General features: G+C 36.8%; 1 protein-coding gene across 2 annotated transcripts in view; it reads right to left on the bottom strand.

The window, feature by feature from the left end:
* Positions 1–4,664: 4,664 nt before the first annotated feature.
* EPHA3 (EPH receptor A3) overlaps positions 4,665–25,255 on the bottom strand; it is a 412,248-nt gene continuing 391,657 nt past the window's right edge. For both annotated transcript variants that reach the window (XM_055567856.1, XM_055567857.1), the window contains exons 16-17: positions 13,785–13,940; positions 4,665–7,392 (exon numbers count right to left, since the gene is read on the bottom strand). In XM_055567856.1, the coding sequence (XP_055423831.1) occupies positions 7,287–7,392; positions 13,785–13,940 (262 nt within the window). In that variant the 3' untranslated portion in view covers positions 4,665–7,286. The remainder of the gene's footprint in view (positions 7,393–13,784; positions 13,941–25,255) is intronic.

Here is a 25,255-nt window from a genome sequence, read left to right as displayed (position 1 = left end):
TTCATTCATTGGAGAAGGAAATGGCAACCCACTCCAGTGTTCTGGCCTGGAGAATCCCAGGGATAGGGGAGCCTGGTGGGCTGCCGTCTATGGGGTAGCACAGAGTCGGACACAACTGAAGCGACTTAGCAGCAGCAGCAGCATGTACTGCAACTAGAGAAAACTCACACACTGCAGTGAAAGAGCCCCCACACCACAATGGAGACCTAGTGCAGCCAAAATAAAAAAAATAAATAAAATAAAATGAAAGAAGGCACAGAGAGCCTATAGATTGAAAAACAGTTCTGACACCTATGAAGCAAAGAATGTGGGATTGGATCTGATGCTCAGACTGCAGTACAACTCTGATAAAGTCTCAGCCAGGATAACTGCAGCATGATATTCAAGGTTTATTTTTTCACTTTCATGTATTGGAGAAGGAAATGGCAACCCACTCCAGTGTTCTTGCCTGCAGAATCCCAGGGACAGGGGAGCCTGGTGGGCTGCCTTCTATGGGGTCGTACAGAGTTGGACACCACTGAATCAACTTAGCAGCATTGAAGGAATCAGTTGCCTGAAAAGAAATGGGACAGAACTGGTACTCCCACCATTCTCCACGGCCTGGTGTAAACTATGCTGGGGACTTTGAAAATATAACAGCTTGAGTTTGTCAGCTAATTGCTCTCCTTCTAATACAGTCTGTCTTGAAACGAGATATGAATAGTAAATGCCCATAGAGGACACAGGTACCACTAATAGAAGTATTGGATTCAAATAATGAGAGAAGGCATTGAAAATGATTGCTTGTAGAGAGGAAGGAATGAATGGATTTAGCAAGAGACTGATGTTTCCTTTATGGCCTTTTGGAAGGCTATTACACGATAAGCCTTACCCTTACACTATAAGTGTAAGAGACACTTACGAAAGGCACTTTGTGAGTGCACAGTTGCTTGAGTCATGTCCAGCTCTTTGCTACCCTAAGGACTGTAGCCCACCAGGCTCCTCTGTTCATGGTATTCTCCAGGCAAGAAATACTGGAGTGAGTTGCCATGCCCTCCTCCAAGGGATCTTCCTGACCCAGGGATCAAACCCTCATCTCCTGCATTAAAGGCAGATTCTTTACCACTGAGCCACTGGGGAAGCCCCCAACACATTATATATGTGAGTTAAAGGACTTGGGACAGAGAATGATCTATGGATTCCAAATCCATAGATCTATTCCAATCCATAGATCTATTGATCTATGGATTCCAAAAGTTCTTTTTTTCTTTTTTCTATTATATGTAAGCACACTACTTGCCCTATCTATACTCTCTTTCAGTCAAGTGTAGTGGTATGATTGTGTTCTTGTCAATGGAGAGAGGTGGTGATATGTGCCACTCACTGGCAGGGTTCATAAACTTGACCACAGACAATCCTCTCTTCCACTTTACCAGCTGGAAACAAAGGATTCTAAGGCCTTATCCTCCACAAGATGGAGAGAGCATGAGGTTTGAATCATTGCAAGTGAGACCACTTGGGAAATAATTACTTTGTGTTATTCTGTGTCTAAAATTGTATTTTTAATATGATAATCTCCAGGTCCATCCATGTTGCTACAAATGGCATTATTTCATTCTTTTTAATGGCTGAGTAAAGTAAGTCATGTATGTATGCGAGAGTTGGACTGTGAAGAAAACTCAGCACTGAAGAATTGATGCTTTTGAACTGTGGTGTTGGAGAAGACTCTTGAGAGTCCCTTGGACTGCAAGGAGATCCAACCAGTCCATACTAAAGGAGATTGGTCCTGGGTGTTCTTTGGAAGGACTGATGCTAAAGCTGAAACTCCAGTACTTTGGCTACCTCATGCGAAGAGTTGACTCATTGGAAAAGACTCTGATGCTGGGAGGGATTGGGGGCAGGAGGAGAAGGGGATGACAGAGGATGAGATGGCTGGATGGCAAAACCAACTCAATGGACGTGAGTTTGAGTGAACTCTGGGAGATGGTGATGGACAGGGAGGCCTGGCGTGCTGCAATTCATGGGGTCGCAAAGAGTCGGACAGGACCGAGTGACTGAACTGAGCTGAACTGAACTGAATTCCCTACTTCTAACAATAGTGCCAACATTTCCATAAGTACTCCAGACATTTTATGGTTCTCTTTGATTCTTACCTCTGGAACAGTTCTCTTGTTAGATTGGTAAAGTCTCCTTTCTTTCTGTGTCTTTGTAAGCATCCTTTTCTCCTTATTTATTCTATTACTATCATCCTAGAGTAAGTGTATACTTTCCTGTCTAAACACGAATGTAGATTCTTACTTAATCTACAGCCCTTCCCCAAATTATTTTTGCAAATGGACCCTGTCACTGTCCCCAGAGTATATCAGGGATTACAGTAACAATTATATCACAGAAAAAACACAGAATAAAAAGATCCCAGTTTGAAATATCTGTTTATTAACTGGGATGACTCTGGAAAGATGTCCTGGACATTCAGAGCCTTGATTCCATCATCTATTAAAAGTAGATAAATCTATTCAAACTATTACACAATTCCATTCATTTCACATGCTAGCAAATAAATGCTCAAAATCCTTCAAGCTAGGCTTCAGCGGTATTTGAACCAAGAACTCTGAGATGTACAAGCTGGATTTAGAAAAGACAGAGGAACCAGAGTTCAAATTACCAAAATCTGTTGGATTGTAAAAAGCAAGAGAATTCCAGAAAGACATCTATTTCTGCTTCATTGACTTCGCTAAAGCCTTTGACTATGTAGATCACAACAAACTGTGGAAAATTCTTAAAGAGATGGGAATACCAGACCACCTGACCTGCCTCCTGAGAAACGTGTATACAGGTCAAGATGCAGCAGTTAGAACCAGACATGGAACAAAAGACTGGTTCAAAATTGGGAAAGGAATACATCAAGATGGCATATTGTCACCCTGCTTATTTAACTTCTATGCACAATTCATCATGCGAAATGCCAAGCTGGATGAAGCACACGCTGGAATCAAGATTTCAGGGAGAACTATCAATAACCTCAGATATGCAGATGGTACCACCCTTATGGCAGAAAGCAGAGAGGAATTAAAGAGCCTCTTGATGAAAGTGAAAGAGGAGAGTGGAAAAGCTGGCTTAAAACTCAGGATTCAAAAAATGAAGATCATGGCATCCGGTCCCATCATTTCATGGCAAATAGATGGGGAAAAAATGGAAATGGTGACAGACTTTACTTTCTTGGACTCCAAAATCACTGTGGACAGTGACTGCAGCCATGAAAATAAAAGACGTTTGCTCCTTGGAAGAAAAGGTATGACAAACCTAGACAGCATATTTAAAATCAGAGGTATTACTTTGCCTACAAAGGTCTGTATAGTCAAACTACTGGTTTTTCCAGTAGTCATGTATAGATATGAGAGTTGGACCGTAAAGAAAGCTGAGCATTGAAGAAATGATGCCTTTGAACTATGTTGCTGGAGAAGACTCTTAGGAGTCTCTTGAACAGCAAGGAGATCAAACCAGTCAACCCTAAAGCAAATCAGTCCTGAATATTCATTGAAAGGACTGATGCTGAAGCTGAAGCTCCAATACTTTAGGCAAAGAGCAGATTCATTGGAAAAGACCCTGATGCTGGGAATGATTGAAAGCAGGAGGAGAAGGGGACAACAGAGGATGAGATTTTTGGATGGCATCACTGACTCAATGGACATGAGTTTGGGCAAGATTTGGGAGATGGTGAAGGACACGGAAGCCTGGTGTGCTGTAGTCCATGTGGTCTCAAAGAGTCAGACACAACTGAGCATCTGAACATAACGAAATCTATTCACAGGATTGTTGCAAAATATAATGAAGTGATTTGTAAATGGTGACAGGAAAATACCCATCTCATAATAGCGCTTAAAATATATATCTTGAATTAAATATATTCTCTTTATCTCCTGCTTACACATTATTCTTATTCCTCTCAACAAGATTGAATGCTATTTCTTTTACAAGGAAAACTCAAATCTGATCTATTTTGTGACTACCTCTATGGAAATCTTGATCACTTATCTTGACTCATATTGTGAGTTAGCAATGGTTTTCGTATATAATCATTTTCTTTAAATAAGTTCCAAATGATTAGGAATCTACTTTATTCAAAGTTTTAAGTGTTTCTTAGAATATTATTTGAAGTTCCAGTTTATTGGTTGTTTCTAATTTTTGTTTTACCTGACCCATTCAGAATTCCTTTCTTCTTTTTTCATAAGTGATATTCTAACTTTCTTTTGGACATAAACTACTCTGGCATCTCTAATCCCTATGGAACATCAATCCACAATCTCTAAGAGCAGGCTCAGAACTAGGAGCTGTTATGAATCTAAGTCATTCATTCTCCCATCCAAAGCGATTCAGACAGTGCTCCTAAGTCAAGAAAGGCTCCATGATTTCTATTGGAACAACAGAGGGAAAGCAATTATCTCACAGGAATTACAATGTAAAATTATATCAACTAGAGCAGTATTTTAAAAGATATACAGTCACGCCTAGGTAATGCCTATGGATAATATAACATACATCTCTTCCTCACTAATGGAGAAAAAAGAAACAGAAGCACATTCTTCTTGACTTGCATAAATTTCATTATTTTGCTGTTTAAATAAGCATGTTTTTATAATATTTAAAAAGGTTCAAAGACCACTTCCATATTCCAATCTGTAAAAAATATTTTCGTTATGTTTATTATAAAAATATAAATGTTTCCACTACAAATCATTTTACATTAGTAAGAGGCCATCTACATTGTACAGCATAGACTAAATGAGTAATGTTTTGAAAATGAAAATTTAAAGTACACACATATTGCCAATCATATCACATTTATACATGGCTTATTCGATATTTAGTACAGCTTAACATGGGCAAGTTACCAGAAATAAATATATAAATCAAACTTAAGATACAATCAGATAATATGGTACATGATATTATGAAGCAATTGTGGTTTTGTGTTTACTGAAAGCCAGCGCAGTTTCTGTACAAAGAGATGGCCATAAGCATTCTAGTACCTCTATTCCACAGTTAAGAATCGTACACTATTATGTTTACATATGTACAGGGTAAGGATTGTGAAAAGTAAATTTATAATAAGTCAGATAGAAAAATAGTGAAAATGAAGAGCAATATACTGCATATACAATTTCTACTTTCAAATGGAAACCACAGCCAAAATAAATGAAATAGATTAAACAATCCTCAACTTCTCCTAGTTCCTGAAATGCACAGATTTTGTGGAGTGTGCACAGAATAGTACCTAAGAAAGTAAATGCTAGTCTGGAAAAAAATGAGATTGAAGCCAGATTCAGATCTCAATCTAACATTCCACAAAACAAAATGTTTGCTTAAAAAAAGGTTTTGAGCCGCTTCTAGCAGGCTTAAGTGAAATTTGTAATTAATTTCATAATCATATATATCTTTTTAAAAGGTTCATGCTCTTATACACCCAATACATAATTCTAGTAGGATGATTTGACTATAAGAATATTGAAGACATTTGAGAAATAATTTTATATATGAAGGAATACAACATAAGCCTTATTACACTAAATTTACAGCAGATTAGCACTTGTGAATTTTGATCTGTGATTGTAAGCTGTATAAGTGTTCCATTTGGCATAAGAACATAAAGGTTGCAGCATTGTTTTATCCATTCTATTCTTCTGACATATGCATTTCGTATTCCAATAACATGATCATATCAGCATTAGAAAGATTATAGATAGAGCTAAAATGTTGCTTCACAATGTATTATGGCTAGATCTCCACCAGGTATATATTTCAAATATTATGGAGTATGTTCATATTTGACCTTTATGGAAAAGCAAGTCCAAGTTCCTTGCAAGAAGAGATCTCTCCAGATTTTGAGTCTTGATGGACAACCAGCTATTTTGACGATTATATGTTCAATAAGTGTCAAGAAGCTCAATGTTTCTAAGATATATACCAAAACTATAATAGGTGCATTTCACTGGAGACTCAAAGATAATAATACTTGCTACTGATGATGACAATGTTTAATTAATTTAGCAAAAGCTCAGTGATGCAGATGAATAGTTTAGTAATCCTTATTCCCTATAATCAGCTCAACAAGTTTAAGCAAATGTATAAAGAGGCATTTCAAAACCAGTCAGCCAGTGATCTTTTTGATTCATGCATCCGCTTATAGGCAGCTTATAGGCTACATCGCCAATTAATACAACAATCTAAATAGTATTCCAATCCTTTCCAGTGTAGCATTCTCTATTCAGGAGCTCTAATATAGCTCTTTTACCAATGGAGGGAGTTTATGGTCTCCTAAGCACCAGAGCAAGGCAGGTATGTCATTGAAAATCCGTTATACACAAGTCGGTATATCACACTAAATTAGGAGCACACAATTTATAATAAATGGAGAGACAGAAATGGGTGGAATAATTCAGACTGTGAGAGATTTGGTTAGTGTATGAACAAGGAAAGGGTTTTGTTTCTTTTTATATATAGATATAGATACATATGAGTGTATGATTCAAACAATCTGGAAAGAAACACATCATTTTCTGTGTCTAGTTTATCATGTTTTCTACTGCTGACAATTTGAGAGAGCATTTGGCACTTGGCTGTCACAAATCCAAATTAAATCATCAAGGCATAAATAGAAAACAATAAAAGACAATTAAAAAGAAAATAAATACGTACTTTTCTTCAAAATTAAAACACATTTTTACATGATAATACTTAAGGAGGCTAACAATCAAAAATGTGTAGTACTTAAAACAACTACAAACTTCATTTCTATATGCTTTTTAACAGATAAAGGAGAATAATACAATGAAAAGGTAGTAAATATGGCCGGATAGTTTGAGGTATGAATTCCTCTATTTTGCTTGCTTTCAAGGAAACAAAATACCTGCTACAGATCTCTTCTGTGTATAAAAATATCACAAGCCTGGTTTTCTGTGGCTATTCAGAAGCACAGCCACCTTGTTCATTGCATCATTTCATTTGTTTTGCTTTTATGATAGTCAGTTTATGATCAATGGCTCTATGCTAGTTCTTTGTCGTTTTGCGCTGAAGAATTCTGATTTAATCCATCAACTAATATAAAAAAGCAATTACAAAACAAAATACACCCACCCACCCATCCACTAAACAACAGGGGAAAATAAAGAGTTTTTTAATTCCATTTTAAGGCATTTTACTCGTATCTGAGTGTCTTATCGGGCTTGGAAGGTCCACCAGTATTTCCAGTGTTGTCATCAGTCTGCAGAGTGATGCTGCATCTTCCACTTTCTTCCAGAAATAGCACTTTACACTGGGACTGGACTATTCTTGGATTGTGTTTCTAGAACTTTAATACTGCTGATGATCTTCTTCTGTGGCCCAACCACAGTGACACCGACCTTTTTCATGTCGCTGTTAAAAAAAAAAAAGAAAATTTCTGGTGAGAATCATGGGCTCCTGGACAGTATGTAAATAGGATATTTTCAATTAACAAAGCTTGTACAATTACAGATCCCAATGCTCTAGGTATAATTTCCTGATTTTTGTAACATATGTGTAGTATTATATATCCTGATTACTCCACCTTTATCCTTGTGGAAGAATATAGGTTGTAGGATGAATATAGGAAGTGGGTTGAACAGTGTTCCCCTCAAAATTCCTGTCCATCTGGAACTTCACCATGTAAGGGCCCACTTGGGGATTGACTTGACTGATAGATTGTGTTTAAAGTGACACTGTATCAGTTTCTGCATTCAGTTCTTTAGCAACTAACAGATTCTACTTCTTATCTCCTGAGGCACCCTCTCTAGGCCCCAGAGCTGCCAGTGGAAAAATACAACTACCTATTGAAGAGGTCATCAGTAAGCACTTGGTCTACAGTCCTTGGTATATGTAGCATCTGAACTAGGGCAAATAAGAATGAAACCATCTCAAACCCTCCAGACTAGATCAGATTCATGTTAGTTGAATACTTCATTCAACTCTAGCCCCAGAGGTGAAGAATCACCCACCTGAGCTCTACCCAAATTCATGACTCATGACATTGTGTGTACAATAAAATCCTTGTTGTTTTAGCCTTTTAGTTTTGGGAAGTTTGTTGTTCAGCCATAGATCACTGGAAGAATTTCTTTAAAGTATAAAGTTCTTTCAAATTACAAAAAATGGCAAGGATATTTCTCTATCAAAATCATTAGATTTAAAATAGTTAATACTTGGAAACCAGGAATTGAAATAAATATTATAAGAATACATGGAACTTCATTTGGGGGGAGGGGGAAGACTTAGCTAAACATGTGCAAATAATTAATTAAACATTCTTGATTTAAGTAATTAGTTCATATAATCATCTCTTTCAGGTCTTGATCAAATATCCCTCTCTTATGAGATTTCCCTGATGCTCCTACTTCATATTGTAAAATCTCTCTGCACTCGTATCTGCACTTCTATTTCTTTTCTTGTTTCATTTTCTTTCAAAGTATTTATAACCATCCAGCATATTGCCCCCCCCTTTTTATTTTTTTTACTCTCTATCTTGTCTCACAAGAAGGTGAATTCCATGTGAACAAGGAATTCTTGTGGGTTGTACTATGCTTATCAAACACACCCTAAACAATAACTCTCATTTAGCAGGGGCGCAATATGTACTTGCTAAAGAATAAATCAGTTGTCCAAAATATATTTATCTGCGAAGTTGACAGAGGATTAAGTGTAACTTGGAGAGCTGGGCAAATTGAAAATGGCAAGAAGAAAAAGCACACACATGCAAATGCACACAAAGGTGGGGCTCCTTTATATTGAGCACTAAAGAAAGAATGAAAAATTGGGAATTTAACTACATAGAACTGAACCAAATGATTTGTTAAAAAGTGAGTTCCCAAGCAATAAAGGTGTGCAAGAAGAAAATAGGCAACCACTTAAGAAGCAATTTACATGTAATTTAAGCATCTGCTGCATAAAATTAATCAAAGCTCAGTTGCATTCCTATTATCTAAGCTGGGAGTGAAATCACAATGCCCTACAGGTTACCCCTGAACCCTGCTGCCATTCAAGGGGGTAATAAATTCTCTATGGATAGCCTGTATTTTGCCTGAGGTCCTCTCTGGTCAGTCTTTAGCCACCTTGCTTCACCAGGAAGGCTAGTGGGGAGCTATGCTGACATCTAGCTTGCTGCCCTTTGTGTAACTGTGGATAATGAAACCTTCATTTTAAGTATTGTTGTTGTTCAGTTGCTAAGTCGTGTCCAATTCTTTTGGACCACTTGGACTGAAGCACGCCAGGCTTCCCTGTCCCTTCCCACACCTAGGTTATCTATGTTGAACCCTGCTTTTGAGAATGCGTGCTCTACAGGATTTTGATTCTTTTATAAAGACACCAAGGATCTATCTTTAAAATGAACAACAAACATTTCTCTACTCATCCTCAAACTATTACAAAGTCGGGTTATGAATCTAAGAGCCAGAAAACAGGACAGACATAAATATATGTGTATAAATCAATAGATTCTCACTGTTTTTTATATTTCTTCTCTCATCTTTCTTCCAATTCTCTCTCTCTCTCTATATATATATCTATGTATACATACATATTATACCTTGCTAATTTTTTTCTATGTCTCCTCTTTTCTGCCTTCTTTATAAGCTTAAAAACAAAATGCAATCATGGGAAGATAGAAAAAATGCTCCAAGGTACTATACTAAATTTCCTGAGGTCACTGAGAAATTGGTGGCTCAGACGGTAAAGCGTCTGCCCGCCGTGCGGGAGACCTGGGTTCGATTCCTGGGTCAGGAAGATCCCCTGGAGAAGGAAATGGTAATCCACTCCAGCACTCTTGCCTGGAAATCCCATGGACGGAGGAGCCTGATAGGCTACAGTTCATGGGGTTGCAAAGAGTCGAACACGACTGAGCGACTTCAATTTCAATTCAATTTCAATACAAGCTATGATGCTTAACCCTGACTTTTCCTCTAGAAATGAACCACTGATTCTCTGGCCACTGGAAAAAATCAGATACTGCAAGTTCACAGACCAATTTGGGACAAGTATGAAGGACCAACCCAGCTTTAGGACTCTTGTTCCAACAAGTAGAACTGAGTCTTCTTTTAGTCCAATGCTTCCTCATCGCTTCTTTATGAATGTATGTCCCAAGGGTACATGAAGAAATCTGAATAAAACTGTTTCAGATTCAGCATCTGGAAACCCAGTGTAAGCAAGTTGATATGGAGTCTTGTTTCTATTTAATGCAAAGGATTATACTGGAAAAGAGAATTACAGTAAACATCCCTGTAGGTGATGCCTTAGCTTGAGCCTCTATGTACCCTCTACTCTCTTTCCCCCATCAAAATGTCTTCTACCTACCACCCTGCTATGACCGAAATCTCTCTAAACATCCCGCTGCTGTAGTCTCAGTAACACTCCCTGTATCCTTATCTCATTAGGACTACCCTATTGAGAAGAGCAATGGAAAAGTTCAAGACTAAAGAGCAGTTCAAGATTGAGACCAGAGGTTAATAAGCTATCTGATACTTCAAAGGCAAAAGGATAGGTGATGACACTTTGAAAATGGCATCCGAGGGTGCAGGGTAATGACATGCAGCAATTAATCTGCCTCAGACTCATTCCACACACTTAATTCTCTTTCCAGTTTCTATAATCACTCTTGCCCTTTCTTATTCTCTCTTCCCTCTCACATTAACCTTCCCTAATCCATCCTAGGCTATGAAATAATATTAAAAAAAATATGTTGACTGAATAAGACCACACGTTTAAAAAATTTTATTTGAAAATTAGGTGATGAGTAGCTGGCATGTAAATGAAATCTCTAAACTAATTGGAATAAGCTAATATTTATTTGAGTATGAAACACTTGTCCAGTGATTGATAGTTTGGATAGAAAAAGAAAACAAATTTAATATCCTTTCTTGTAATAATCTGAAAGTCTTATTCTAAAAGAAACTCTAGAGTTATTTGGTCAAGGGAATAATTTCTGAATTGAGTCTGGACAACACCAAGAAAATAAGGATTGGAAGGAATCAAATTCAAGCAATACACCTAAGACTGCAAAAGAAAGGATGAAATATAGAGTTAAATATTTTTATAACATTGAAGATGAAAATGTTGCCTCATTATATTTCCCTAAATGATTAATGTATTAAATATTTTAAAATTCTTATATTTGTGATATAAACAAGGAATGTGGCATATGGGATAATCCTTTGCATTAAAACAAGGAAGGTGGCATATGAGACAGAGAACCAATAAGTCAACAATACTTTGCAAGGAGTTTTAGGTCAGCAGATGTTAATTCTTTGTTGACCCTAAATTGAGAAGAAAGGACAGAAGAAAACACTTTGAAATACAGAGATCTGAAACCAACTGGCTCAGTGTGAAGGGGAAAATCTGAAAAAGCCGAGTATCCTAGGAAAAATCAGCTTTCATCTAGCATATAGACTCACAACTTGTTTAAATAATCATAACCACTAAGTGGGAATATTCCAGCCAGCCCAAAAAGAGCTTACTATCCAATGCTGTACCAGAGACAAACATATTCCTAAGGTGAAAGTACAACAAAGGCTGCCACTTCACCTTTTTAAACAAATAGCATTCTGTCTACATTTGTAGATTAGGATATCTGACTATATTTAAATTGTGAGCTTGCTGTTAATCATATTAACAAGGTTCTGCCTCATCCATTTCAGTATACTGTTTCATTATCTAAAAGCTCTGAATGTTGATACTTTATTGAGAATAAACATTTGTATAGCTTTGCCTTTGAAAATCTGGCAATGGTGCAGAAATTTTTAGCTTTGTGTTTGTTCTTTGCTATGCTTCTGTGCTCTAAAGCAAGTGTCTTGTTATCACAACCCAAACTATTTACACTACTAGAGTAAGAATTTCTAAAAATATTTAAATATATTAACACGTCTTGGGGCTGTGTCTGATCAAAATAACTATCAGAGAAACCCAAAGCACATTGTCAATTGGGTCAGAAGTCTATTCAATAAATACTATATTTCAAACAGGAATGCTAGCACGTATTAAGTAGACAAGTGTGAGTTTATACTCTAAGAATAAATTCACCTCTTCAGTATAATTTACCCTTTCTGTAGATCCTTTTGTGATGTCTGTGTTTCTGATAAGGATGCTATACCATTTATAGTAAACTCCTTTACCTATTTGTTAGGTGCTTGTATCTCTATTAATTACACTACACACTCCCTTTTGGCATCTAATATATAGCTTTCCAAGTGACTTTATTTAAATGATTGACAAGATGAGAAAGTCCTTAGATGCTCGACAACATTTGAATATTCAAATACTGGATATGACTTACAGAAAATTGAGGGCACTAAAGGGTCTATTTAATGTAATAAAGATCAAAAGGTAGAAGAGTTTGATTCAAAGATGGATACAGTTTCCAAAGAGACTTTACAAGCTACAAAATTGTGGACAATTTTGATGTATCTATTCCACACAAAAGCTCTTTCTTTGGAGCAGTCCTTTATGTTACCCTCAAGAAAGAATGCCTAAAGCCAAGTTCACACTATCTCACTCCACCTCCTTTGAAATGAAATGATTAGCTCATGGCAAACATGTCTTTGGAGAAGCCAGTCTATCTATAAGCAGGACTGAGGCCTTCAGAATGTCTCTCCTGGGGACTTAGAATAAAGAGACTTGGACCCTGGTCAGTTGAATGACATACCAAGGTTGTGCGATCTAGGACTGAGAGAGTCATTTTCAGCTATGTGCATGAGGATACAGAAAAAGTCACTGAATAGAACAAGAAAAAATGATGCAGCCTCATTAGAAAGTGAAGTCAACTGCCTCATTCACAGAGTGATGAAGAATATGGTTTCCAGTTTTTACTTCCTATTTCCAGTTAGCAAACTTGGTGAATGAGGATGACTTTTATGGATTATTCACTGGGTTAATTTAATTCCTTATAAACCCCTTCTCCTTAAGGCCATGGGTTTCTCATATCAAAGAAGTCCTATTACCAAAGGATCCCTATTGTACCACAGGATCCCTAAGATGTATGTTTGTGTGTGTGCTCAGTCCTGTCCGACTCTTGGGGGCCCCACGGACTATAGCCAGCCAGGCTCCTCTGCCCATGGAATTTTCCAGGCAAGAATACCGGAATGGGTTGTCATTTCCTACTGGCTTTTAACACATGAAATTATAAATAATAAAATAAAACTAATTAATATTTATCAATTGTGCATTTATCTCTTTTGAAACTGATCATAAGCCTTTTTAAGGAAAATTATGTCTTAAACTTGCTTATAACTTTATTTTCTAGCATCAGATCACTTAAGAATAGGTGATAGTATAATATAAGTTGTTTATTTAGTATCTTTGAGAACTACTTTTAGACTTTGGCATGTTCCCCTGTATATCAAATTATCCACCTAGTTCTCAAATTTCCATTTCCACAAAGGTTAGGCTTTGTTAGAAATAACAGAAATTCACAAATGCAGGGGTATACAAGTTATCATGCTATATCTGCCTATGTTCTAAATTAGAGGCTTGAGTCTGTTGGGGGTGGGGTGTGGGTGTATATCTGGTGGTTTATCTGAAGGTCACAGTTCAATGAAGATAGCTTTTGTGGAGATGAAGCGTGAGGGAGGAAAACACATCAACACATCAATCTAGAAGACATACTTGAGAAGGAGACCCAGGATCCAGCTCAGTGGGTTCAGGAGAAAGTTAAGTACCTTAGAGATTCATTTACTCTTTAAATGTATTAATTCAAGACATATATGTCCACTAGGAAGTTCAGAATCATTCAGTCAAAAACTTATTCTTACTCTGCAGAAATCTTGGCTATGGTGTCACAAGAACTGTACTCTACGCCTGTGAAGATTTCCTTGCACTGTGCTGTTCGGACACCGTTAAGCCAATCACCTGTTGTGCGGAAGGTAGTAATGTCGAAGTTACTTTGGTCCAGGAGAAGGTTTGAGGGCCTGCAAGAAAATAAAATACCAAAGGGAGAAAGATCAGGAGTCAGCAGAGTTGCTGTGTGTCAAAATTCGACACCAACATCAGCAGGAACTTCCAGACTTCATGTGGCGCTCCTGTTTATTTGTAAAATTTATCTGCCATGAAGCCTTCATCTGCTCAAGCTGGCAGCTTGCAAGAACACTATGTAATCATCTTGTCTCAGTGCTCCCCTTCTCTACTCATGACTGCTTTTTAAATTACTGAAACTTTGCCAGTGAAAAGCATAAATATATCCATACATACTTCTATAATTTAATTTGTTTAACCATTAGCAAAGATGGTGGTAATTTAGGTTGCAGTTATAGCTGACATGACATTCTGAACACTCTGTTGTCTGCTTTGGTGGATGGATTTGTTTCCAATATTAAATCATGCCTACTGAATATTCATCTGCAGACATTGTACAGGTTGCTGTCTAAGGGAAAATTTGAACAATGTAGACTATATTTACAGCAGGATGTAAAGTTCGAACAAATTTAATGTCACATTGTCATTAAAAATTAAAAAGAAATAGAAAACAGTAGATGAGTAACAAGAAGTGAAAGTCTAACAACTACGACAACACCAAATATATTTTACAATATAAACATATATATATATATGTGTGTGTGTGTGTATACACACACACAAAGATAGATGATAGATAGACATTGTGACTATGACTTTTATTGCACAATATAGTCAGCATTAACAGGAATTTTTCAGTTCAATTACTCAGTCATGTCTGACTCTTTGCGACCCCATGGATTGCAGCACGCCAGGCCTCCCTGTCCATCACCAACTATCGGAGCTTACTCAAACTCATGTCCATTGAGTCGGTGCTGCCATCCAAACATCTCATCCTCTGTCGTCACCTTCCCCTCCTGCCTTCAATCTTTCCCAGCACAGGGTCTTTTCCAATTAGTCCTTCGCATCAGGTGGCCAAAGTTTCGGAGTTTCAGCTTCAGCATCAGTCCTTCCAATGAATATTCAGGACTGATTTCCTTTAAGATTGACTGGTTGGATCTCCTTGCAGTCCAAGGGACTCTCAAAAGTCTTCTCCAACACCACAGTTCAAAAGCATCAGTTCTTTGGTGCTCAGCTTTCTTGATAGTTCAACTTTCACCACCATACATAACTATGGAAAAACCACTGCTTTGACTAGACAGACCTTTGTTGGTAAAGTAATGTCTCTGCTTTTTAATATGCTGTCTAGTTGGTCATAGCTTTTCTTCCAAGGAGCAAGTGTCTTTTAATTTAATGGCTGCAGTCACCATCTTCAGTGATTTTGGAGCCCAAGAAAATAAAATCTGTCACTGTTTCTATTGTTTTCCCATCTGACATGAAGTGATGGGACTGGATGCCATGATCTTAGTTTTCTGGATGTTGAGTTTTAAGCCAGCTTCTTCACTCTCCTCTTTCACTTTCATCAAGAGACTCTTTAGTTCTTCTTCACTTTCTGCCATAAAGGTGGTGTCATCTGCATATCTGAGGTTATCAATAACCTCAATATTTCTCTCAGCAATCTTGATTCAAGCTTGTGCTTCATCCAGCCTGGCATTTCATGTGATGTATTCTGCATATAAGTTAAATAAGCAAGGTGACAATATATTACCTTGATGTACTCCTTTCCCAATTTGGAATCATGTTTTCCTGATTTGGTTCCATGTCCAATTCTAACTGTTGCTTCTTGACCTGTATATAGGTTTCTCAAAAGGCAGGTCAGGTGGTCTGGTATTCCCATCTCTTGAAGAATTTTCCAGTTTGTTATGATCAACACAGTCAAAGGCTTTGGCATAGTCAATAAGGCAGAAATAGATGTTTTTCTGGAACTCTCTTGCTTTTTCGATGATCCAGCAAATGTTGGCAATTTGATCTCTGGTTCCTCTGCCTTTTCTAAATCCAGCTTGAACTTCTGGAAATTCACAATTCACATACTGTTGAAGCCTGGCTTGGAGAATTTTGAGCATTGCTTTGCTAGCATGTGAGGTAAGTACAATTGTGCAGTAGTTTGAACATTCTTTTGCATTGCCTTTTTTCAGGATTGGAATGAAACCTGACCTTTTCCAGTTCTGTGGCCACTGCTGAGTTTTCCAAATCTGCTGGTATATGGAGTGCAGCACTTTCACAGCATCATCTTTGAGGATTTGAAATAGCTTAGCTGGAATTCCATCACCACCACTAGCTTTGTTCATAGTGATGCTTCCTAAGGCCCACTTGACCTCACATTCCAGGATGTCTGGCTCTAGGTGAGTGATCACACCATCATGGTTATCTGTGTCATGAAGATCTTTTTTGTATAGTTCTTCTGTGTATTCTTGCCATCTCCTTGTAATATCTTCTGCTTCTGTTAGGTCCATACCATTAGGATTGACCTATATAATTACAGGTCTGACTATAGGTCTATGACAAACTGCAAGATCTGGTGACTCAAAGGAACAACAGGGATAAAAAAGAAATGGAGGAAACCATGTTTTCATCTCTGAGGAGCCAAGAGAAGCATCCTATTGGTAAACTGCCTTTGGGTTGTTTTTTGAGCTTTCAGTGATCTCTTTAATTGTCCTGTGACTCATAAGGCTGGAACCAGTCACCAGGTAGACACTTGATTGTCTTTCTCTTTATTCTTTCCTCTTAGTATGGGTGCTTGAGCAAATAGTAGTTATGAAGGCCTTTGCTTTGAGATGAACAATAATAATAGCCATAAGGATTATGTTAAACAATTATGAACACTAACAATATGCCAGAGACTATACTGGCATAGACTAAGCATAATACACAGATACGAAGGACTTTAATCTTTATATTAGTTAGACACTGATGCTATGTCCCTATAATTCTTGTGGAATCTGAAACTAAAATTAAATTACAAATCAGAGTTCTGTCCACATTTAAAAGGAATTTTTTAATTGGGAGATTTCTGTTACTACTGATGATATTTCTCCAACTCACTCCTAATGTATGAGACATGCGTAAGCATGAGGTCAAGATTCTGATATCTAAACAAACATGTCCTAGATCTGAATGCTGCTGTTGGAAACATGTGAGAGACATGTAAATTCATTTGGATTTTGATGGGGAGATATTAAATTTATCTACTAAAGATACAATTTTAATTAAAAATAAGTTTATTTGATAAAAATGAAAATTTAATACAATTTTAATACTGAGTTTAAGAAAACATTGACAGCATGATTGTTTGGTTCTATCTGTATTTGCATGCTCTGTGGAAAATACATATGAGTAATTACTTCCCTCCTTGTCATGATTTGTGAAATGGAGACAGACAAATGTGGAGGATTTTTCAACCTTCTTTTTTCCATTAGACTAAACTCAACCACTTCAATCCTCTTTACCCCAAATGTTTTCATTATAAATAAAAAATTAAAGTAAAAGTCACTGGGTTGTGTCTGACTCTTTGAGACCCCATGGATTACACAGTCCATGGAATTTTCCAGGCCAGAATACTGGAGTGGGTAGCCATTTCCTTTTCCAGGGGATCTTCCCAACCCAGGGATGGAACCCAGGTCTCCCTCATCGCAGGTGGATTCTTTACCATCTAAGCCACCAGGGAAGCCCAAGAATACTGGAGTGGATAGCCTATCCCTTCTCCAGCGAATCTTCCCAACCCGGAATCAAACAGGGGTCTCCTGCATTGCAGGTGGATTCTTTACCAACTGAGCTATCAGGGAAGCCAAATTAAAGTTATGGAGTTTGTAATTTGTTTTGCTGTGTTATAGTTTAGTTTTAACTAACCCTCACAGGTCATCTAAAAGAAAGAATGAGAAATTAAGCATTATTTTACAAAGCATTATCTTTCCTTTAGGAATATCTAGAACATCACAAAATATAAATGTAGTATTTTATAATGCTATAAACATTATACATATACATAAATAATTCTGGAATATACACATAATAATTTTCTATGATTCTTTAAATTACTAATCTGAAAAAAATTCATTTTTTAAATCATTGAAATTTCTTGTGTTTTATTTTCTTAAGAATTTGAGAAATTACAGAAATAGATACACAAGCCAGGTTCCAAAACATGCACAATATTCTTGGGTAGTTTTGCATGACCATCATGAATGAAATATCCTTTGTCACTGGCCAACATTGGATATAATATTGTGCCCATTGGATAAGACTTGGAATCAGTAAACAAAATTGATAGGTGCAGCATTAAATCAGGTGTGAGGAAATTTTCTAAGAAAAGTGAAGTGAGACCTAGAAAGGAGACAATAAAATATTGGACTATCTACAGGCATGCACACACACTCACGTATACTCACATCCTACAGCTTGGATTTCTACAGTAGCTGAAGCACAGACTAATCTAATGTTGACTCTTGTCAACTCCTGGTCCCATAAATAGCAATCCTTTTTTATTTATGAGCTTGTGGGTATGAAGAATCAAACCCCAGGACGTTTATTCAGAATATTTACGAAGTATGCCTAATAGCAAAATGCAGAGTTTTTCTTTCTCAATTCAAAATGGTTTGTATTTTTAAACTCAACAATATAGTCGGACTCAACAAGAATTTGGAAAAAATTAGTACAAACAAATTGAAATAAAACAGGACAGGCGGATTAGGGATTAGAGTGACCCCAACCGAGTCTTTCTGTTTATTACTTGGATCAAAGTATGAGGAAGACAAAGAATGACCTAATTTTAATGCCAGTGACCTCAGAATAACCAGCCCTGCAAAGTATCATTTTTCCACTTCCAGGATTTCTCTGGGGAATTCAAATAAAAATTGGTTCTTTTCCTCCTCCGAGAGGACATCTGGAGAGTTTATCAATGGATAGGAATTTGTCTCTCACTGTGAAGAGCCTGTGATGTCTCTTCATGCGCACCAGGGGAATGTAGGCTTTTTGAGCAGCTGCAGGCATTGGAGTTTTTTTAGACCTAGCCCCAGACATTGGGTCTGAAGGGGAAATTTATAGGCTGGGTGATGTGCACTGTGAGCTCACACTTTTACTAGACAAATTAGATAGGTTTCAATCCGTGCAGCTGTAAACGATGTCCTGCAGAGTTCCACCTGATCTTTTACAGCTTTTCATAAATCAGTACCTACTGGCCGCAGACTGCAGTCATTAAAAAGAAATCATGGAAATTACATGTTTGCTCAGGGGAAGCAAAAAATAACTTTACTCCCTTTCTTTCTTCCTCCTTGGATTTTGGTTTTTGAATTATTCTTTTGTGGATTTTCATACTGTTGCTTTAAAGAGGTACACATATATTTTCTTCCCACCAACTCTTACTTTATCTGTAAATGCTCATAACAATTAGCACCAGATACTCGGGACAAATATCAATAAGTAACTGCTAGTCCCAAGAATATTTTCTTATAATGATCTTATTTCAGTATTGCACTAGAATTCTAACTCTAAAATTGAATGTTAAGTTATCCTTTTATAATATGGAAAGACTCTTTTGGGTTTACAAAGGGCTTTATTTTTTATGTATTAAAAATAATGATTTATATATTTTTCTTGAATAAATAAGTAGATGCCTACTGAGTCTAGAAGTAAATATTAGTAATGTTGAAGATGTATTCTATCCCACTATAATTATGTGCTTTTTGTCTGTTGTTGTGAATAGTTTCAGGGACCATAAAGAGTAGTTTCTCAGCAGCAAAATGTTAATTATATTTATATTTATTGATATTATTGCCTGAGAATGGTAATATACTTTTCAATTCCTTTTATAATTTATTGTTAACATTTTTATTTCAAGGAGTATCTTATTGTATTTCAAGGGAAAATTGTGTATTTGCCAAATTTCTAAACATGGATTTATGATCATTTTCATCTTTTTATCCCTAATATAAGAAATTCCAAATAGGATTAAATGAATTTAACTTGTCATCAGTAACTAAAAATAATTTTGAGTACATATAGTTCCCAACAGGAGACTAGTACATAAATGACACATTAAAGAGGAGTAAAGTCATTGTGTTTATTTTAATTGTCTTTAGACCTTAAGGACAAAATCTTAGCAGTTATAGCTATTACATCTGGTTTAATTTCTCCCAATGGTAAAATTACTTGCTTTTTAAGATTAAAAAAAAAAAAAGAGATCACCTGAGTATTTGGAATATTTGCTTTCTTCTAAAATGTTCTTTATCATATTTGTTCAGTAAGGAAAGTCACCCTGTCAGTTTCAGAATTAGAGGTCAAAGTCATTTTGAGAAATAGATTGTTTTTTGGTCCTTAGACTTCTACTAAACTATATAATATTTGTTAAAAAAAAAAGTAGACATTCTCTAAAATAAATATATTTTGTTCTCTTAGAGATCAGTAGCATTTGTTAATGTTAATTTAGTGCCATTAATGGGGGAAAATTACAAGTACTGCTTATTTTTGTTCTTATTTATTCTGCAACTTAATGAAGATAAATCCTTACAAAGTTAGCAATAAGAATTAGCACAATGAAACAATATATTTTAAATCATTCCAATTAAATTAACTAAGTATAATTGACTCTTTATTATTCTAAGTATTTAAAATATGTCATTTAAGTCTTTAGACTATAAATTAGGTTACCTTCATTTAGAACCTCATTCTAAAAATATTGAATGTATTATATCATTCTGTATGCCCAAAATTTATATTCTAAAATTTATGATAGTATTGATGAATCCAATGACATGGCATTTGAAAATTTTGTGAATTTAAAGAAAAAGTTATTTCTCTATTTCATTTTATATACATAAATATCCCCAAATAAAGGCATCTTCTGTCTGAATAGAAATGAATTCATCTGTCATGTTTCTTTATTTTTAGTTTTTAAAATTTTTAAATTTATCTACATTTATAAAATTAATACAATGAATTTATTTAAATCTAGGTGCTATATTTTATACATGTCATACATGTAAAATTAGTTGTTTATTATATAATACATAAATATGATATAATATGGATTACATATATATACAAAATATAAAACTAATCTTCACTATAGTTTCTTTTAAAAATGAATTTTGCTTACTTTTTAATCTGTATAACAAAAACAAAGAGCTGACTCATTGGAAGAGACCCTGATGCTGGGAAAGATTGAGGGCAGAGGAGAAAGGGGTGACAGAGGATGAGATGGTTACATAGCACCACCAACTCAATGGACATGAGTTGTAGAAAACTCCAGGAAATAGTGAAGGACAGGGAAGCCTGGCATGCTGTAAACATGGGCTTGCAAAGAATCAGACATGCCTTAGCAACTAAACAACAAATAACAAAAATGTATTATAAAATGAGAGAAAATGTATCTTTCTAAGACCACTTTCTATTTATTTTATAGCAGCAATTTTTATCAAGAACTTCTTTAAGAAAGACTTTTCCAATTCTTAAAAAAGGAAGAGCTCTATTTTTACCCTTTTATACATGTGCATTATGACTATATTTTTCATTTTTTCTATATTTATCAAAAGCATTATTTTTGCATTGTATTTTCTTTTTCATCATCCCAATTATAACAAAATCTCTTAAAATGTACTTCATCTATCATTCTAAAAAAATCAAATTAACTATCTAAAAAAAACTCAGTGTCCTTCTCATTGTTTAGAGTGGCTCTTTCCCTTTATTGTCTTTTTTTGCCTCATTCTTTTGCAGCTTTTGATTATATAATTCATTCTATCCACTTTTGGAAAATTCCTTGATCTGTAGTTTTTCTAATGGTTTAAGTTTCATTCCTAACTCTGTCTGTTCTTATTTCTACCTACCACTTCATATGCTTCTGCTCTGATATTGGTGCTATTCTCCAAAGCTCTAGACAGAGACCATTTTCTTTCTTTCTGGATAGAAGCCTATGCAGTGGTTTAGTGTTCTGAGATAATAGCTAATGTTTCAAACACTTTTCCTTCTAGGATTGCCACCTACTGGCTTGACTGGCTCTGTAGTTCTCTTATAAGGAGTCTGAAATCTCCATAACCTACTGTGATACCCTGTTACGCGCTGTGGAAGCATTCATTCATTTCAATCAGTTTCTTGGTTCTTATAGATTTTTGAGGTCTACACTAAGTGACGGAGGGATTTAGAGGCTTCAGAAACGCCACTGACCACAGAGCAGCACAGGAGCAGCAAGGAGAAGCTCCCAGTCTGGGAGATTGACACCCTCCACTATTCACAGATTACAGTCTTCCTATGATCCTTGGGATATGAGAGCTTTAAGTATAAATTATATTATTATGTCGGAGAAGGCAATGGCACCCCACTCCAGTACTCTTGCTTGGAAAATCCCATGGATGGAGGAGCCTGTTAGGCTGCAATCCATGGGGTCGCTAAGAGTCGGACACGACTGAGCGACTTCACTTTCACTTTTCACTTTCATGCTTTGGAGAAGGAAATGGCAACCCACTCCAGTGTTCTTGCCTGGAGAATCCCAGGGATGGGGAAGCCTGGTGGGCTGCCATCTATGGGGTGGCACAGAGTCGGACACGACTAAAGTGACTTAGCATAGCATATTATTATGTAGAAGAATAAAGATGGATATACTTGTGGTAAAAATCAGCAAGACTAGATCGAGACTTGTACCTTCTAAATGTGTTTCTAATGGTGTTTTTTCAAAAAAATTATCTTTGCAGACAGAAGGCTTGAATTTGGATGCTTAGCTTTAGTCTCTCCCCCAGCTTGCGATGTAACTTTCCATATTCTTGTGGGACTCAGTCTCATTGTGTCCAGAGTGCTCATCTTCCTCACACAGCTGTTCACCCTTCTGCACTTGGTACCCCGTTTAGTGGCAGTGCTGTCCTCAGAGTCCTCCTTGTTTACCTGGAAGTATTCTCTGCTACTCCATGTCACTCTGCATGGCTCACTACTCACCATGTCTTATAATACTTCTTTACAACTGTTTGAATTCACACCTTTTTTTAAAATAAATTTTCTCTTCTTTACTCTAGCCTAAGTCCTTCCCAAGACTATTGAAATCACCTCCTTACTCCTTATCATGCACTCTTCCTCTCCAGTTCTTCTAGGTACACTTGCAGAGAACTACTCCACAGGCAAAGTGCAGTATGTCATTTAATTGTCTTCAATGGTTCCTCTTTTCCTCATGGACAAAAGCCCAGATTTCTAGAGATGACATGCAATCTTCCATTATCTGGTGAAATCATCTAGTGGCTCCTTCCTCATAATTCCTTATCTGATCCTATATTATACCAGAAATAGTTTATGCAGTGTAAATTGAAGTATTGTAAATTTTTGTGTGTCTTGATTTTCTGTACAGTGTTCTCCCAGCCTGGTATGATCTTATACTGGTAGACATTTCACTCATCATCCACTAGTCGCTCAGTTCCAAAAATTATTTCTCTGCAACTTCCAGAGAATCTCAAAGCTCAAAGTAAACTCATTCTTTGTTCATGATTCCTAAACACTTTGTCTTTTTGTTCCAATAATTACTTAATCTGAGGGATATTACTGTCGACCTTGAACAACACTGAAATTCACTTAGTTCGTCCTCCCTATTTGCAGTTTCTCCTATCTGAGATTCCTTGGCACCCCCAGATTCAACCAACCACAAACCCTGGAGTAGTGTAGTGTTTGCTACTGAAAAATATCTGTGTATAAATGGACCCCTATAAGCTTCCCCAGTGGCTCAGTGGTAGAGAATCCACCTGCAATGTAGTAGCCTGAGGAGATGCGAGTTTGATCCCTGGATTGGGAAGATCCCCTGGTGGAGGACTTGGCAACCCACTCCAGTATTCTTACTTGTAAAATCCCACAGATAGATGAGCCTAGCAGGCTACAGTCCATGGGGTCGCAAAGAGTCAGAAACGACTAAAGAGAAGGAGCACGTACACACCCATGGACCCCTACAATTCAAACCTGTGCTGTTCAAGGGTTAATTGGCAAGCCACTCCAGTACTCTTGCCTAGAAAATCCCATGGATGGAGGAGCCTGGTAGGCTGCCGTCCATGGGGTCGCTACGAGTCCGACGCGACTGAGCGACTTCACTTTCACTTTTCACTTTCACACAATGGAGAAGGCAATGGCAACCCACTCCAGTGTTCTTGCCTGGAGAATCCCAGGGACGGCAGAGCCTGGTGGGCTGCCGTCTATGGGGTCGCACAGAGTCGGACACGACTGAAGCCACTTAGCAGCAGCAGCAGCAGCAGCTGAACTTATCCTCCAATTTTCAAGGCAAGCTGTTGCAAGTGGAGGCTGTATCTCTTTACCTGTGTAATCACCATGTGCTAAGTGGCTTCAGTCCTGTCCAAATCTTTGGGACCCTATGGACTATAGCCTGCCAGGCTCTTCTGACCATGGGATTCTCCAGGCAAGAACACTGGAGTGGGTTGCCATGCCCTCCTCCAGGGCATCTTCCTGACCGGTGTCTCTTATGTCTCCTGCATTGGCAGGCAGGCTCTTTACTATGAACTGCCACTTGGGAAGCCCTCAGGGCCCAGTATAACACTTCACACAAAGTAAATGCTAAATAAATCTTCATATTGATATACAGTCAAAACTTCAAATTTATTCATGTCTCCTCCATTTACTCTACTTTTAGGAAAATGAATCAATTACTGGAGAACAAACATAAAATTTACTCCAACTTCCTTTCCTTTCTCACCACTTCTTGCAATATCTAAGTAAGTTTTTAATCTGATACACCATGACCATCTACTTAAACACATTCCCCACTTCCAGCAATGATATTCACAAAGACACTCTCACTGGAATATTCTTTGGGAATGTTTCTGCTATGAATCATCAACTCTAAGGAAGGTTGAAAAGTAAAATAATGCATTATAGTAAGATTTCTGTAACAGTATATGAAATAAAATGTGCCATAAAACTAACTAGACTCAGGCAGACTCTGGAAAACAACATCCCTATAAACATTGATAGAAGATGTTGTTTTTCCTAAAGGACTTTATAGACATAATTCTTTACAGTGATCCAAATAACTAAGTCATTCAGAAATTTGAATCCTTGGTGCCATCCACAAACTCAGATTGAGACAGTCTCCAAGTGTATTGAAGAGGAAGGGAAACATAAGATTTATGCTTAGGGGAAATAAAAGAAAATTAGGGTTAGGGTTAGGATTAGGGTTAGGGGAAAATTATAAGCTTTTACCTTTATGACTAGTGTCTATAGAAATTCATATACTAAATAGGAAAAAGAACTGGAATATTTTTTCTAAAAATTGTGTCTGTTGAAATGGAAATTTAGTATTATTTCAGCAAATACATATTCATGTGTGTAACATATTTATTGAGTTTCGAGTATCAACTTGGTAATACAAGGGAAGCATAGCATCTGATCTCATTGGTCTTAGAGTTATTTGGAGGAATGAATA

Source organism: Bubalus kerabau, chromosome 2, assembly GCF_029407905.1.
Source record: "Bubalus kerabau isolate K-KA32 ecotype Philippines breed swamp buffalo chromosome 2, PCC_UOA_SB_1v2, whole genome shotgun sequence".
NCBI lineage: Eukaryota > Metazoa > Chordata > Mammalia > Artiodactyla > Bovidae > Bubalus > Bubalus kerabau.
Note: the sequence above shows the minus strand (reverse complement) of the source record. Positions and strands in the feature narration are given on the sequence as shown.